Source organism: Diplotaxodon limnothrissa, linkage group LG23, assembly GCF_057381915.1.
Source record: "Diplotaxodon limnothrissa isolate DT_005_m linkage group LG23, D_limnothrissa_male_GT1.1, whole genome shotgun sequence".
NCBI classification, from domain to species: Eukaryota; Metazoa; Chordata; class Actinopteri; order Cichliformes; family Cichlidae; genus Diplotaxodon; species Diplotaxodon limnothrissa.
Window position 1 is genome coordinate 22,386,345 of NC_140617.1, and position 15,503 is coordinate 22,401,847.

A 15,503-nucleotide genomic window follows, 5' to 3' on the forward strand; every position below is an offset into this window, starting at 1 on the left:
AAGATGCTCAAGAGCTCAAGAAGATGTGGTGGGTGAAGGTAACAGTGGTCCCAGTGGTAATCGGAGCACTAGGTGCAGTGACTCCCAAGCTAGGCGAGTGGCTCCAGGAGATCCCAGGAACAACGTTGGAGATCTCTGTCCAGAAGAGCGCAGTCCTAGGAATAGCTAAGATACTGCGAAAGGCCCCCAAGCTCCCCATGCCTCTGGTAGAGGACCCAAGCCTGAAGGATAGACAGCCCACAGGGCTGTGATGGGAATTTTTTTTTTTAAATATATGGCAGCTATGCAAGTTTGCAATTCTGCTAATTTTCTTTTTTCACAATAAGCAAAACATCCCTCTCTACACCATTTGTGCTCCCCAACAGTTTACAATATTGACAACTGCAACTATAGCACAGCATTCATATCATGACTAAATACTGATGTACTCTTATGTGGTGCTCAGTCAATCCATTGAAAAACTATTAAAAATAATTAATTTAATCAGTTTAACAAAATTAAGAAAGAAATGTAAATATTTAAGCTTTTTAAAAATTATTATTAGTTTTAATTGATCTGAGCATTATGCTTGTAAACTGCTATAAATAAATACAAAAAACAGTTTGTTAATTAACAGCATCATGTTTTCTTAAATGTTTTGCTTGTTTTGACATTAAATGACTCTTAAATATCTTGACATGGAAGATTATTTGTTCGGGGTCTTTCTTCATCACTACAATGGTCTTCATAACATGAAACCTGGCAGAAGTTAATAAGGGGTAAAATATCTGATATATCTAATATCTAATATTATTTAATTTCCTTGCTCTGTAGGTAGGACAATAAGAAAGACAAAATCATTAATCAGTTAATAAAAATGTCCAAATTTGCTCCACAGTCTCCAGGGTGAAGACAAGATATTATTAAGATGCTCTTGCCATAGTCTTCCAGCAACATTTTAGGCTGTGTTAAGTAAGAAGCACAGTCAACAACACTGTGACTATGCCATTTCCTTCCAGGAATATTCTGTGTTCTCTGTCGGCACAAGAAATTCTTCTCAGAAACTGGGATGTTGAAAAGATCACTGATCAGATGTTTGGGATCTGTTAATGCGTCACTGTTGACCTCCACTCCAGGACAAGTATTGAAAAAGTGCTTTTAGCAAACCTTGGTAAAATAAGTGCATTGTGTATCATGTCTGTGAGCTAAATGATAAAATAAATGAATGATTAAAGGTCCGTGGGAACCAGAGATCACAAAATAAACACTCTATTGATGAAGACAGACACAAAACCACTGCCAAAGTTTCTGTTTCTGTTTGATCTGTGGATGTCAATCTAGGTTATTCGCTGAGTTTTTCAGGTAGCTTCCTCACAGGAAGTTAGCAATGACTAAAGAATGCAAGAAATGTAGACTCTCTGTGAGGAAAATATCAACGTCAGATATATTTGTTTTGATATGGCTTTTATATAAGTGTCAGATTCTTTAGTGAACAAATTTAAGAAACATGATAGCTTAAAAAAAACAAACAACTTTTTTAAGGGTCAAATAATTTTCCAAAAATATACTCTGCCAAATGGTTGATTTGTTCCTTTAAAGTAAATTTTCGAGCTGAAGCTAACCCAACTGCAAAGGTCTGTTTGCAAAGAAATAAAACCTCTTATGATGATTTATTGGTGTTTATATCATAAATGTAATTGTACTACATGACATTCTTGCTAAAATACTTTCATAAGTATGAATATATAATCATTATAATGATAATGATTTATTTATGAGATAAAAAAATCTTATGAACACTTATTTGTGGTCTTAAATCACCAATAAGTGATCATCTTAAACTTGGTGAAAAAAAAATGAGACTCTTTAAACATACTCTGGTTCTTTTTGTTTAACAAATAATAGATGGACTCCAAAACTTTGTATTTTTTCCACTATTCATTCATGCCTACAGTCGACATATAGGAGATAGTGATCTTTCTAGCATGCTGGCGCAAGACCTCAAACCCTATGCTATGTACCCCAACACTGAGCCTGTTTGGATTTATCTTTAACCTATGCATCTCAGAAAGGGGGTTAGATTGGGCTGTTTATAAGACAGATTGTTCCCTATTGAACAAGAAACAAATATCTCATAAAAGGTTTTCCCCCAAGTTGCCATGCCAGCTTCTAAGGCTGAGCAACCATAATTCTGCTCCCAACCACACATTGTTTCAGAAGGAGTTGTAGCTACCAAGGTCCTCACAACCACTACCACATTTGGGAACAGACATCTGTCACTTCAGTGTGTTACTGCCCCTCTCCAAGGGCTTTGTAAATCCCAGAAATACAATATGTCCTTTGACTTGAATCCACACACAACCAAATACCACCAGAAATAAAGGGGATTTAATTTCTTATCTAATTTCTAATTTCTCTAGTCAATGAATTTTGTCATGATTCAAATCTGGTCAGTTTTGTGAACCATGCAGTTTTTGTTTTATTCTCAGTTCTGTTTGTTCTGCTTGGTCTCTTATTTTCCTCTGGAGACAATTTTATGTATGGATGTTGCTATGGATTGCTTGTTTTCTTTGTTGTTATTCTTCTCATTCATGAAAAAATAGAAACAGACTTTCCAACTATGAAAAGGCATCACCCCTGTGGGTTTCCAGTTGTGCTAACATCACCAGTCAGCCTTTTAACATGATTTACTCAGTGTGGTTTTTTGGCAAGAGGCGTGAATAAACAAAAATAATAGAAGGGAGAGATGCATACCAAATTCTCCTCTGTGTATTATTTACTTCTAATTTGTCAATAAATCTTACCAGCGGAGTTGATTAGTGTTCAGTGATGTACTCTGAACTCTTCACCACAACAGCAAACACAGATTTCAGAGGAGATGAACCAAATCCTACCTTTGTGCGTCAGCAGAGCATCATCCAAGAATTCGGCGGTGGGTCTAAAGTGCACCGAGATGTCAGCATCAGGGAAGTCGTCTACTTCAATGCCCATGTACTTAATGTTCATGCCGGCGTAAAATGACTCGTTGGTGTAGACTCCTGTACCGTGAGCTGTGTTCAGGATGTGTGTGATGCCTATTCGCTTCAGACGGGCCTTATTCACTGCAACAGACCTGGGGGGGGGAATCTGTCTTACTGTGTGTAAAATGACCCATCCAAACGTTCAAGCAAACAGCTTTACTAAAAAGCCTCTGCAGAAAATGAAACCTGAGGAACATCACACTCTGGAGAAGAGCAGGGAAATAAACTTTGGAATCAGCCATCTATCACCCTGTTCTGGAGCTTTCAACCACATCACACAATATTCATCAGCTACCAAGGTTGTTTCAGTTAACACGGAACATTTATCTGAGCACTTTTTGGATTTTTAATAGACCAAAAAAAATGGTTGGATAAATTCACCAATAAAGACAGCTTGATTTACACAAAACCTCTGGAACAAGCTGTCAAGTAGACGAGTTAGGACTGTTTGTGCAGATTACTTGTTTATCGCAGACAGATCAGAAAATGGGATTTATAAAATCAATTAGAAGAGGAAAGTCTGTTTCAAGTGAATGATGAGGTGGAATTTGTCTCATATTTGGAAGGATTTCTCTAGCTATTCATTTCCAGCTATCCACTATAAGATTAAAGAAAGGAAATTATGAGAATTTTTATACATTTTTGAATCTTGTGCCATTTCGTCTGATGGGTACTTGCCATGAAAGCAAGAAAATTTGCAAAACCATTCAAAATCCATAAAAATGTAACAGAACTTTCTGTGAACCCTTACTGAAATCTGAAGTTGAACTGAAGTTCATCTTCTAGCACAGATTTGTCTTCTAAAATATCTGTGCCTATGGTCTGGAACTAAGAATAATCCTCTATGATGACTTGTGGAAAAATAATTTAAACAAAACGAGAATGCACCGACTCACTTTTCGGCAATGAAGATGTTGGGCCACACCTCATCCACGGGATTGATGGGAGCCTCTAGGCGGTCCTGCACCATGGCTCTCTGGATGTCCAGCACACAGGGTGTGTTGTAGGGGCTGCGGTCATCGATCATGTCCCTGACACGGTTGTAGAGATCTTCCACCATCAGCTGCTCAGCGGTTTCCAACATGGACTCTGGGATGGACTCAGACCGCACGCCTCGATGTGGCAACTCTGAGGAGGTAAGATAGTAATAAATATGATGGATTCTTGATTGATTTCGTTGTATTATATTAAGAAATTAATGTAAGAAGTCTGTGTGACACAGAAGACAGGATGAGGAGGTTGCGAGATGAACATCTTCAGGTATGCTACAGAACAAATCCAAGTATTTAGGATCAAAAATTTTGAGTGTAAAATTACTCCAACTGTTATGTTTGGTAATTTGTTTTGCGTCTTCCTTGATTGTCTCTGTTGCTACTTCCGACCTTATTTTGGTAATTTGCCTTTGGTTGTTTTATTTCCTGCAGTTTAGTTCTCTTTACTTTCTTTTATATTTCTGCTCTGCTGCATGTGATTTCTCTGATGGTTTCTTGTACTACGTGTTTCCCCCATGCCCCTGTTGGCTGCTCTTATTTCTTAGATTCATGTTTAGTTTGGAGTATTTGAACCTTCCTGGAATTTATCCTTTTATGGTTTATTGTGAAGATGAATCAGCTTAGGATTAAGAAGCTTTTGTTCAGAGCTCCTGTGTTTAGCCCCACTCCCCTGTGAAATCATAACAGCTATGCCACTCCTAAAGGACATACAGGGGTTTAATGTGTGCGCAGCTTCAAAAGAAGCATGCCATTAATGCAGAAACAGGTCACTGCAGCTGTCCTCATCAGCGGTCATCTTCCTCCCTGCAGATGAAACCCGTTTTGATCATTAGGCTGCCTTTAATGCAGTCCAACTTAAGAGGAGAAATTTGATGAAGCCACGAATCTGTCATGCATCACATTAAGCTAATTTCCTCATTCCAGTGGATGGCATCTCCATGTAACAAGATGAAGGAGCAAAACGTGGATTGGCTGTGATTGAAGACTGTTGAGCCACATTAGTCTTCATTGCTTGACACGCTGCATATGAATGAGGAGTGAAGAGAGACAGAGTCTGACCCCTGCGCAGTGCTCATCTGCCCTTGGATGACTTTTAAAAGTTCAGTACGGCTGGACAAAGAACAGAGAAATTCATCTGATTGTGGTTTATTATTAATCAGTTAGAATCCCCCCAGAGCTTTGCAAATACAAATCAAATTTCAGATTAAGGCTGGTGAGGATTTTATTTTATTTATTTATTTAGCCTGTAAACAGGCATCTGATGTCTGCTCTGTACTTTTCATCAATAGTTTATGATATATTTATATTTTTTTCCATTTTTGTTTATTTGTTATTAAGTGAAGGAAGCTTCTGTGTGAATTCACTTCAATTCAATTCAATTTTATTTATATAGCGCCAAAGCACAACAAAAGTCGCCTCAAGGCGCTTCATAGATACAGAGAAAAACCCAACAATCATATGACCCCCTATGAGCAAGCACTTTGGCACTTTGGGAAGGAAAAACTCCCTTTTAACAGGAAGAAACCTCCGGCAGAACCAGGCTCAGGGAGGGGCGGCCATCTGTTGCGGTTGGGGTGAGAGAAGGAAGACAGGATAAAAGACATGCTATGGAAGAGAGACAGAGGTTAATAACAGATATGATTCAATGCAGAGAGGTCTGTTAATACATAGTGAGTGAGAAAGGTGACTGGAAAGGAGAAACTCAATGCATCATGGGAATCCCCCGGCAGCCTATGTCTATTGCAGCATAACTAAGGGAGGATTCAGGGTCACCTGGTCCAGCCCTAACTATATGCTTCAGCAAAAAGGAAAGTTTTAAGCCTAATCTTAAAAGTAGAGATAGTGTCTGTCTCCCGAATCCAAACTGGAAGCTGGTTCCACAGAAGAGGGGCCTGAAAACTGAAGGCTCTCCCTCCCATTCTACTTTTAAATACTCTAGGAACAACAAGAAGGCCTGCAGTGCAAGAGCAAGTGCTCTAATAGGGTGATATGGTACTACAAGGTCCTTAAGATAAGATGGGGCCTGATTATTTAAGACCTTGTATGTGAGGAGCAGGATTTTGAATTCAATTCTGGATTTAACAGGAAGCCAATGAAGGGAAGCCAAAACAGGAGAAATCTGCTCTCTCTTTCTAGTCCCTGTCAGGACTCTTGCTGCAGCATTTTGGATTAACTGAAGGCTTTTCAGTGAGTTTTTTGGACATCCTGATAATAATGAATTACAGCAGTCCAGGCTAGAAGTAATAAATGCATGAACTAGTTTTTCAGCGTCACTAAGAGACAGGATATTTCTAACTTTAGAGATGTTGTGCAAATGGAAGAAAGCAGTCTTACATATTTGTTTAATATGTGCGTTGAAGGACATGTCCTGGTCAAAAATGACTCCAAGGTTCCTCACAGTGTTACTGGAGGCCAAGGTAATGCCATCCAGAGTAAGAATCTGGTTAGATACCATATTTCTAAGCTTTTCAGGGCCGAGTACAATAACCTCAGTTTTATCTGAATTAAGAAGCAGAAAGTTAGCGGCCATCCAGGTCTTTATGTCTTTAAGACATTCCTGCAGTTTAACTAATTGGTGTGTGTTATCTGGCTTCATGGACAGATAGAGCTGGGTGTCATCTGCATTGCAGTGAAATTCCCTCTCTCTGTCTGTAGTCCCAGCCTGCTTCAAAATGGCCACCATCGTCCCTGTACCCAAATCCTCCACCATCTCCTCATTGAACGACTGGCGACCTGTAGCCCTGACCCCCATCGTGAGCAAATGCTTCGAGAAGCTGGTCAGGGACTTCATCTGCTCTGCACTACCCGACTCACTGGACCCTCTACAGTTCGCATACCGCCACAACAGGTCCACTGATGATGCCATAGCCCTGACACTACATACTGCCCTGTCACACCTGGAGAAGAGAGACACGTATGTGAGGATGCTGTTTGTAGATTACAGCTCAGCATTCAATACCATCGTTCCCTCAAAGCTGGACAGGAAACTGCAGGATCTAGGACTGAGCAGCTCCCTCTGCAGCTGGATCCTTAGCTTCCTGTCTGACAGACGCCAAGTGGTCAGACTGGGCAGCATCACCTCATCCCCCATCACACTGAACACTGGTGCTCCACAGGGGTGTGTACTGAGCCCTCTCCTATACTCACTCTTCACCTACGACTGCACAGCCACTAACAACTCCAACATCATTGTGAAGTTTGCGGACGACACTACAGTGGTGGGTCTTATCACCAATGGTGATGAGACGGCTTACAGGGAGGAGGTCAGCGCCCTGACCCACTGGTGTCAAGACAACCATCTCACCCTCAACGTCGCAAAGACAAAGGAGTTGATAGTGGACTTCCGGAGGTGCAGAGAAGTACACACCCCCATCACCATCAACGGCGCTGCTGTGGAGAGAGTGAGCAGCTTCCGGTTCCTTGGTGTACATCTGGCTGAGGATCTTACGTGGTCAGTACACACAAACAAAACAGTGAAGAAGGCGCAGCAGCGCCTCTTCTTTCTCAGGAGACTGAAAAGATTCGGCATGAGCCCCCGCATCCTCAGGACCTTCTATCACTGTGCCATTGAGAGCATCCTCACTGGATGCATCACCACCTGGTATGGCAACAGCACCGCCTACAACTGCAAAGCTCTCCAGCGAGTAGTGCGGTGCTCTGAACGGATAATTGGAGGTGAGCTTCCCTCCCTCCAAGACATCTACAGGAAGCGGTGCCTGAGGAAAGCGGGGAGGATCATCAAGGACTCCAGTCACCCCAGCCATAAACTGTTCAGACTGCTTCCATCAGGAAGGAGGTTCTGCAGCATCCGGTCCCGTACCAGCAGACTGAGAGACAGCTTCTTCCACCAGGCCATCAGACTGCTGAACACGTCATAGACACCTCAGCTTCACTACTGGAACTTCAACATTATGCACTCCATACTGTACAGTAATGCCACTGTTTTGCACATGTCTCAACTTTGTATATTTTTATATATTTTATTTATTGTTTACTCTATTTAATTTGTAAAATATGTGTATACACACACACACACACACACACACGTAGAAAATATTTAGTATACACATCCAGAAATGCATATACTATTATATATTGTACATATATTTATTAGTTTCAGATGTAGCCATTCTTGTATTTTGCTTGTTTACATTATTGTATCTTGCACAACTCTGTTGCTTGTGAAGCTCGCACACAAGAATTTCACTCACATGTGCTGTACCAATGTACTTGCACATGTGATGTGACAATAAAAGTGATTTGATTTGATTTGATTTGAAATTTTATGCTATGTCTTCTAATGATGCTGCCTAGGGGAAGCATGTATAATGTAAACAGAATTGGTCCTAGCACTGAACCCTGTGGAACTCCATAATTAACCTCAGGGTGTGAAGAGGACTCTCCATTTACATGTACAAATTGGAGTCTATTAGATAGATATGATACAAACCACAACAGCACAGTACCTGTAATACCTACAGCATGTACTAATCGCTCTAATAGGATATTATGGTCAACAGTATCGAACGCTGCACTGAGGTCTAGCAGGACAAGCACAGAGATGAGTCCACTGTCAGAGGCCATAAGAAGATCATTTGTAACTAAAGCTGTTTCTGTGCTGTGATGAGCTCTGAAACCTGACTGAAACTCTTCAAATAAGCCATTCCTCTGCAGATGATCATTATTCTGCTGCGGATTACATTTTGGATTAAGTCTGATTATCCTGTTGGTCTTCTCTTTTTAAAAATAAATATCTGCACATCTGGACTCATTGGCCAGGTGTTTTACTCGTTCCAAGTGCATATAAAATCCACCCAGAAGCTCTGATATTTCTCTACTTGAGGGCTTTGTTAGGCCTGTTTACTTTATAAGTAAGTCTGATCTGGAGATCAGACTTACACATCATGCTGAAGCAAGGCAGCAGAAGTTTTCTAAGAAAATGTGATTAACAGCAGCTTGTTTAGAATCTCAATAAAATATGTAAAGGGCAGCTTGAGCCTCTTTCCTGTGTCGTCTCACCCTCGTTGATGATCTTCTTGGCAGCGATGGCTGATGAGAGGTGGATGGGCTCCATGAAGATGCTCTCAGCGTCAGACCCAGAGATCATGGAAAACCTGGACTCTGAGGTCATGGAGAAACTGGGAGGCACAGACAGAGAGGTTATTATTCATGAGCGCTGCGTGACTGAAAACAAGAGCCTAATGCGTCAGCTTGCACTGAAATGTTGATTGTGTTAAATGTAGTTAATGCATGAGTTTATAAAATGAGGCTGAGGCACCCTTCTGACTTTTGAATTCTTTGATGTCATTTCTGAATGAGAAAAGGTTCACTTGGTTTAATTAATCTAAATGGCTTTATAAAGTGTTCTCAGTCTGATCAAGAGCTCCTCCATCAACTACAGTGAGGTTGATTTAGACATTGTAGAAGTACTTCTTGAAGAATGCAACTTTTGTATTTTAAGGTTATGCTGAACTAAATAACTAAATGTATTTTCTGGAATCTAAAGAATGTGATAGAAATATGTTAGCTGAGACAAGAAAAGAGCTCCAGTTCACCCATCAAGGTTGCAGAACAGTGACACCATCTTCAACATCTATTATTCACAGCCATGATCAGAAGCTCACATAGACTTATGAATGTGGTGGTGATTTTGATATTTTAATTGTTTATTTTAACAATTGTACAGCATACATATTTATGACTTTAAAACTCGGGTGCAGAAGTTTGAATTTATTTATTATTTATTTATTTCTGTAATTCACATAGTCAAAAGTATATAAACAGACTGAAATATTAACAGACATTTACATCTTTTAATGTAGAGCTAAAGATTCTGCATTGTCTTTTTACTTTACAAGGCCAAGGCCCATTAACCTCATTGATTAGCCTCTGCTGCTGGGTTTATCTTTGCCAGCATTAAATTTTTAAGATTGGGCTTAAAACTTTCCATTTTGACAAAGCTTATAAATGTAGTTAGGGCTGAAGATTGGTCGAACATACAGTGAGAATTATGGCAGAGGCTTTTTACCCTGTGTGGATAAGAGAAAATCCAAAATAAACTGAAACTAGTCCACCCAGTTCTTGTTTTTGAATTCTTGCACATTTCATTTACACCAAAATGTAGAAAAACTAAAAAAGGATATAAGCGTTGTGTAATTCCATTACACTCCCATAAGAGCTAAGCAGGAGCTTGGAAACCAGACCTCTAGAGGAATGTGAGACACTTCAAAGAGGTGCTTTATTTTAACTGCAGGTGGATTGAGCTAAAATGATGAACAAGGAGTTGGAGGCGACGTATACAGAGGACCTTCCTGCTGCAAATGTCAGAAGTACATTTACTTTAAAATACAATCAAAAGAAAAAACTGAAATCAGACATGAAAATTTGGTTTGACTTTCACAAGTTTTAAATCTACTGCAGCATTCATGAGAGATGTTCTATGTAGCACCACCTTCCGTGTAAAAACTGTAGTTTACAACTGATTTTACACCCTCACACTGGGGGTATAACAGCTATCCAAACCACAGTTATTCACTGAAACCACAGCTGCGTTCATACTTTGTTTTTTCTTTACAGAGGATGAAAAAACACAAGTTTCATCACTTATGAACAAAAATAAACTCTACTATTCTGATTTATTTCTAATTTGCTTTTCAGTTTAATCGGGGCTCCACATATCACAGCACAAAAAGGTGGAATTAAAATACAGTACTGCCAAATCTTCATTTCACTTTGTGGTCTCAGTTTTATAGTATTTTTTTAGCGGGATTCAATGTGAAACAGAAGGTTTTTCACATCAAAGTGGGCTTAACGTCCTTAATTTTCATGCACAAATTACATTAAATAATTTAAGGCACACATATTTTATTGTATATGTAACTTCTTCAATTTAAGCCATTAACCATGGCTCCAAGCTGTTTGTACGAGAAGGAAACACGCATTAAAAAGAGATTTGTAAAACAGGAAACAAGCTAAATATGGCATACATATTTATAGCTCTTATTTTTTCATGTGTAATGAATTACTTAAGACATCTTTGGACCATGGTGAGAATCTCCCGTTCCACCACATCTCAAAAGTGCTCTGTTGTATCGAGATCTGAATGTCATGGCAGAAATCAGTGTCATCAGACCAGGCAACATTTTTCCAGTCCTCTGTGGTTCACAGTGTGGTCTCCTGCTGCTGTAGTCAATCTGCTTCAAGGTTCGACATGTTGTGCATTCAGAAATTCTCCTCCACATATCTTGGTGGTAACAAGTGGTTATCTAAGTTATGGTTGCTTTCCTATCAGCTCAAAGCAGTTTGATCATTCTCTTCGGACTTCTGACATCAACAAGGCATTTTTGCTCTGTCTGAAAAACCCCTGAGATAGTTATGTAGAAAAATCCCAGTAAATCAGCAGTGCTATTTTCAAAATCACTTAATTCCTCTCCTCCCTCATGCTCATTCTGATGCTCAGTTTGAAGTTCAGCATGTCGTCTTGAGTGTGGCTGCACGGAGTTACACTTGTGGGGTTGGCTGATCAGATATTTGTGTTAATAAGCAAATCTGCAGGTCACATTAGACAGCCGCTCCTCTCTGAGGAGAAAAGGGAATTTTTCCTTCCCACAGTCCAATGATTGCTAGGGGTTCATATGATTGTTGGGGTTTTCTCTCTATGTATTATTGTAGTTCACCTTACAGCGACTTGAAGCAACTGTTGTTGTGATTTGGTGCTGTATAAATATAATGGAATGGAATTGAATTAAACAGGTGTACCTAATAACGTGTCAAAGAAGTGTAAATGCATTTAAATGGGGTAAAGCGAACATTTTACTGGGAAACTACACAGTAATAGTTTTGCAGTGATACAAAACCTGTGAAAATGGAAGATTTGATTTAAATTTTGAACACTGAAGCAGGAATTGTGCAGTGTTTTCATGTTTGACAGAATCTGTTAATTTCCCAGTCAGTAAACCTGAGTCTGGTGTTCTGTGTTTAAAACTTGGCTCTTACTTTGGGGAGGGACAGCGAAGGTAATGAGATTGGACTCCACGGACGCTCTTCTCCTCCTCTTCTTCCTTTCCATCAGGCACCATCTGATCACCTCGCTCTCCATGTTCATTGGCCGACGCCATGGCAACCAATATGCCTCCTTCCCTTGCCTCTGATGAACCTGGATCCCTACTGACAGAAGAAAATAAATAATTGTGCTGTTTTTCTCTTTAGAGACATCAACAAAATAAAAGCATACTTCATCCTCACTGACTCTCAACTTTTTTCCTGTAACTTGTGCGATGTTTTCACTATTTTATAGATCAATTTAAATAAATGAATAACACGTACATGAGTACTCTCTAAAACGTCTTGACAAAAGTGTGACACCAGACATTTAATATGATGCTAAGTCTATATTTTTGTCAACAGTTCAGCATTGTCATCTGAGTTAATGCCAAAGTTTAATGGAAAAAAAACAAACAAAACAGAAACATGATTTTTTTAAAAGATCAAAATTTGTAACTTATTTTCTTAATAAATTTCAACTTTAATTAACATTAAATTAGACTATATTTGGTCAAAATTAAGCTAAATTATTATAAAGATATTGTTCTATCACAATAATTTGATTGCACGTAAAATATCACAAAAAGGACAAAAAATTTTTTTGCACTGTACTAAAGTGACTGTACTAATGAAGTTGCATGAATTTGTGAGCAGTATTTCACTGTTTAATAATCTTTAACTTAAGTTTATTGATGGACAAAACAACAGCACAAAGAAAAGGACACTGAAAATAAATATTTCCTCAATCATGCACTATAAAAAATATGACCTGTCATGTCTATTTTAATTAAACCGTATCGCAGATTTAAACTACAGAAGTAGACCCACAGTCCTTTAGGAACAGACACATTTTAATTCCAGGTCTACAAAAAACAAACACACACAAAAAAACCCAGAACATGAAATGCAGAAAGCCGTGTTAGTTCCAGTTCTCGAATAGTTGATGGACATATGCATATTTGGTGCTGCTGTCCCTCATTCTCACTGCTTGCGTGTCTGGATGCGGTTGAATTTGGGAGCACCAGTTTACAGGAGTCTTCAGGCCTGGCAGGTGTGCCCTGCAAGGTGGCTGGCCACACCTGAGGAAATGACCACACACACACCTGCAGCTGATCAAGGCTCGTCGGAGGAGCTACTTAGGAGTGTGGCGGAGCTCTCTCCGACGCTGGATTGTTGTGTGACTACCCATCAGTGTTTTCAACATATTAGTGAGTGTAAGCCAGCCACAGTTTGAACGTGTCTAAAGTCTGCCTCTGTTATTTCTCACGGGGAACGTGGAAACGAGAGGGCAGCAAGCACGGGGTGCGTGGACACTTGGAAGTGAGGACACAGAGCACAGACACTGGGAGGAAGACACGGCACGGGAGTCTGGGGTGCACAGGGATTTATTTTTGTGTGATTATTTACTTCACTGTAAATAAATGTATTGATTTCATTGAAGAGTCCTGCATTTGTGGTCCCATTTTTCCCCGTTCCCACAGTTTGCCAGTGCTAACCATGACAGTTTTGATGTGTTAACTAATTATAGAGAAAAGTAAAAAATCACAGTGGTCATTATGTGTTCAGACACACTCCTCTCCCCTACATTAGCTACATGAAGTTATATCTACAAATCGGTATCTGTGCAGTTATTGGCAGTATTGACAATATTGGATCAACATCAAAATATACAGCATTGCACAGTACTAGTCTACATGATACTTGGTTTTAATACTTGCATAAACACTGACTGGCTCTAAGTGGAATTGATGGTGTTAAACAGAAAAGGAAAACTCAGATTTCTAATTGCCCTGCTCTCATTAAGCTCAACATATGTAGCTTGAGTTTATGTCAGTGACAGTGATTAATAATCAGCCTGAGGGGAGGTCAGATTAAGATTTAAGAAGTCTGATTCTTTCTTCTTGTTTTTCTCTCAGCTGTGATTACAGCTGAAATAAGTCAAAACACCAAATATTCTTTCAGTTATATTGATCGACAGTCAGTAAGGGTCAACAACAGGCAGCCATGACTAAGATACTAAGCAATCAGACAGAGCCTCATGTTGCTATAAGTGTGTGTGTGTGTGTGTGTGTGTGTGTGTGTGTGTGTGTGAGCTGAGGCCTTCCAGCAAGTCTATTTTTAAGGCGGTGACAGCTGCCTCAGCCTGCAGGCCTCACAGCAGTGCTGAGACCTAACAGCTCTGAGCCTTAAACAGCAGCAGAGGAAGAGCTGCTCTCAGATCAGATCAGATGTGTGAAAATTCAGAAATAATAAACAGGACTTCAGCTGCATAGAAAACATCTCCTACCTGTTTCAGTGTGTGTGTCTGAGAGTGAGTGTGTTTTCCTACCTCTGTCTGAAAGGTGCTCCTCTGAAGCCGACTCCGAGCGCTCTGACACAGACTCCTAAAGTTAGACCCTCTCACCTCCCCCCACCCTGGACCGCCTGGCCAGTGGAGGCCCTGACACCTGACACCAGAGCTGTGGAGTAACTGAGTACTCTTACTCGAGTACAGTTCAGTTAACCTTTACTTAAACAGGCCTCATTAAAAGACACAACCAAACCGAGATGGAGAGACACACACTGATAAAAATGCAAATTAAATGCAAATTAAGGAAATGTTTATTGAATAACATGCATTGCAGGAGGATTCAGCTTTCTCTAATTTCACTGAGATTTACATCCACAACATGATTATGTCTCCTTCCCTCCTATTACCTTTCCTCCCTTGTCTTTTTTCACATACTTCTTCTTTCTTCCTTGATTCCTTTGGTTTCTTTTCTCAGTCCTTTTCTCTCCTCTTCTTTTCCACCTTTGTTTCTTTACTTCCTGTTCATTTCCTCCTACCTTTTAAACGGATCTGCCTCCCACTGCCTTTCTTCCTGCATTTCCTTCCTTTTCTTTAGTTTATTCCCTACCAACAAAAATTTGGTTGGGGTATTGTCGTGGTAATTTCATCTATCTCGGTCTATTACTTCTGCATTACATTTAAAATTTGGTGTTCTTAATACCTAGCAATGTTGATTCTTGTAAAATAAGGAGATAAGGTCAGCAAGCCCACTTTCATATTAAATCCTTCTTAAAAACACATTTTTTATAGGTGAATTGTATGAGAGTTACTTCTATCTATCTACCTTTTCTGTGAAAAGATAGGTTACATCTGATAAGCGTATGTCTTATATGTAACAAAGTTACATTGTTGCATTAGAAAACTTTATCGCATTTATGTTGTAGATACATTGTACAGTACATTGTATTCATTTTCTTTAAAGTTACAATGTTGTTACATCATCAGCAATGCTGCAAGCTTATCAAATAATGACCAAAAACATCATGAAATGTGTTTGGAGGTCAGTTTCTTTTTAATTTATTCATGACGTTTTTTTTCTTCAGAGCTTTCCTTTTATTGAGTCCTTTTCTTTCTCTCCTTTACACTTTTGTAAAGTTTCTTTCTTTGCCCTTTCTCTCTACTCCTCTGTTGCCCTCCCCT

General features: G+C 39.5%; 1 protein-coding gene across 2 annotated transcripts in view; it reads right to left on the reverse strand.

Annotated features, from left to right (window-relative positions):
* The window catches only part of styxl2 (serine/threonine/tyrosine interacting like 2), a 33,317-nt gene extending 18,911 nt beyond the window's left edge, over positions 1-14,406 (reverse strand). The window contains exons 1-5 of one of the 2 annotated variants that reach the window (XM_085348991.1): positions 14,364-14,406; positions 11,987-12,157; positions 9,011-9,129; positions 3,896-4,127; positions 2,874-3,091 (exon numbers count right to left, since the gene is read on the reverse strand). In XM_085348991.1, the coding sequence (XP_085205117.1) occupies positions 2,874-3,091; positions 3,896-4,127; positions 9,011-9,129; positions 11,987-12,108 (691 nt within the window). In that variant the 5' untranslated portion in view covers positions 12,109-12,157; positions 14,364-14,406. The remainder of the gene's footprint in view (positions 1-2,873; positions 3,092-3,895; positions 4,128-9,010; positions 9,130-11,986; positions 12,158-14,363) is intronic. The other variant, XM_085348992.1, reaches the window with a different exon arrangement.
* Positions 14,407-15,503: the final 1,097 nt, after the last annotated feature.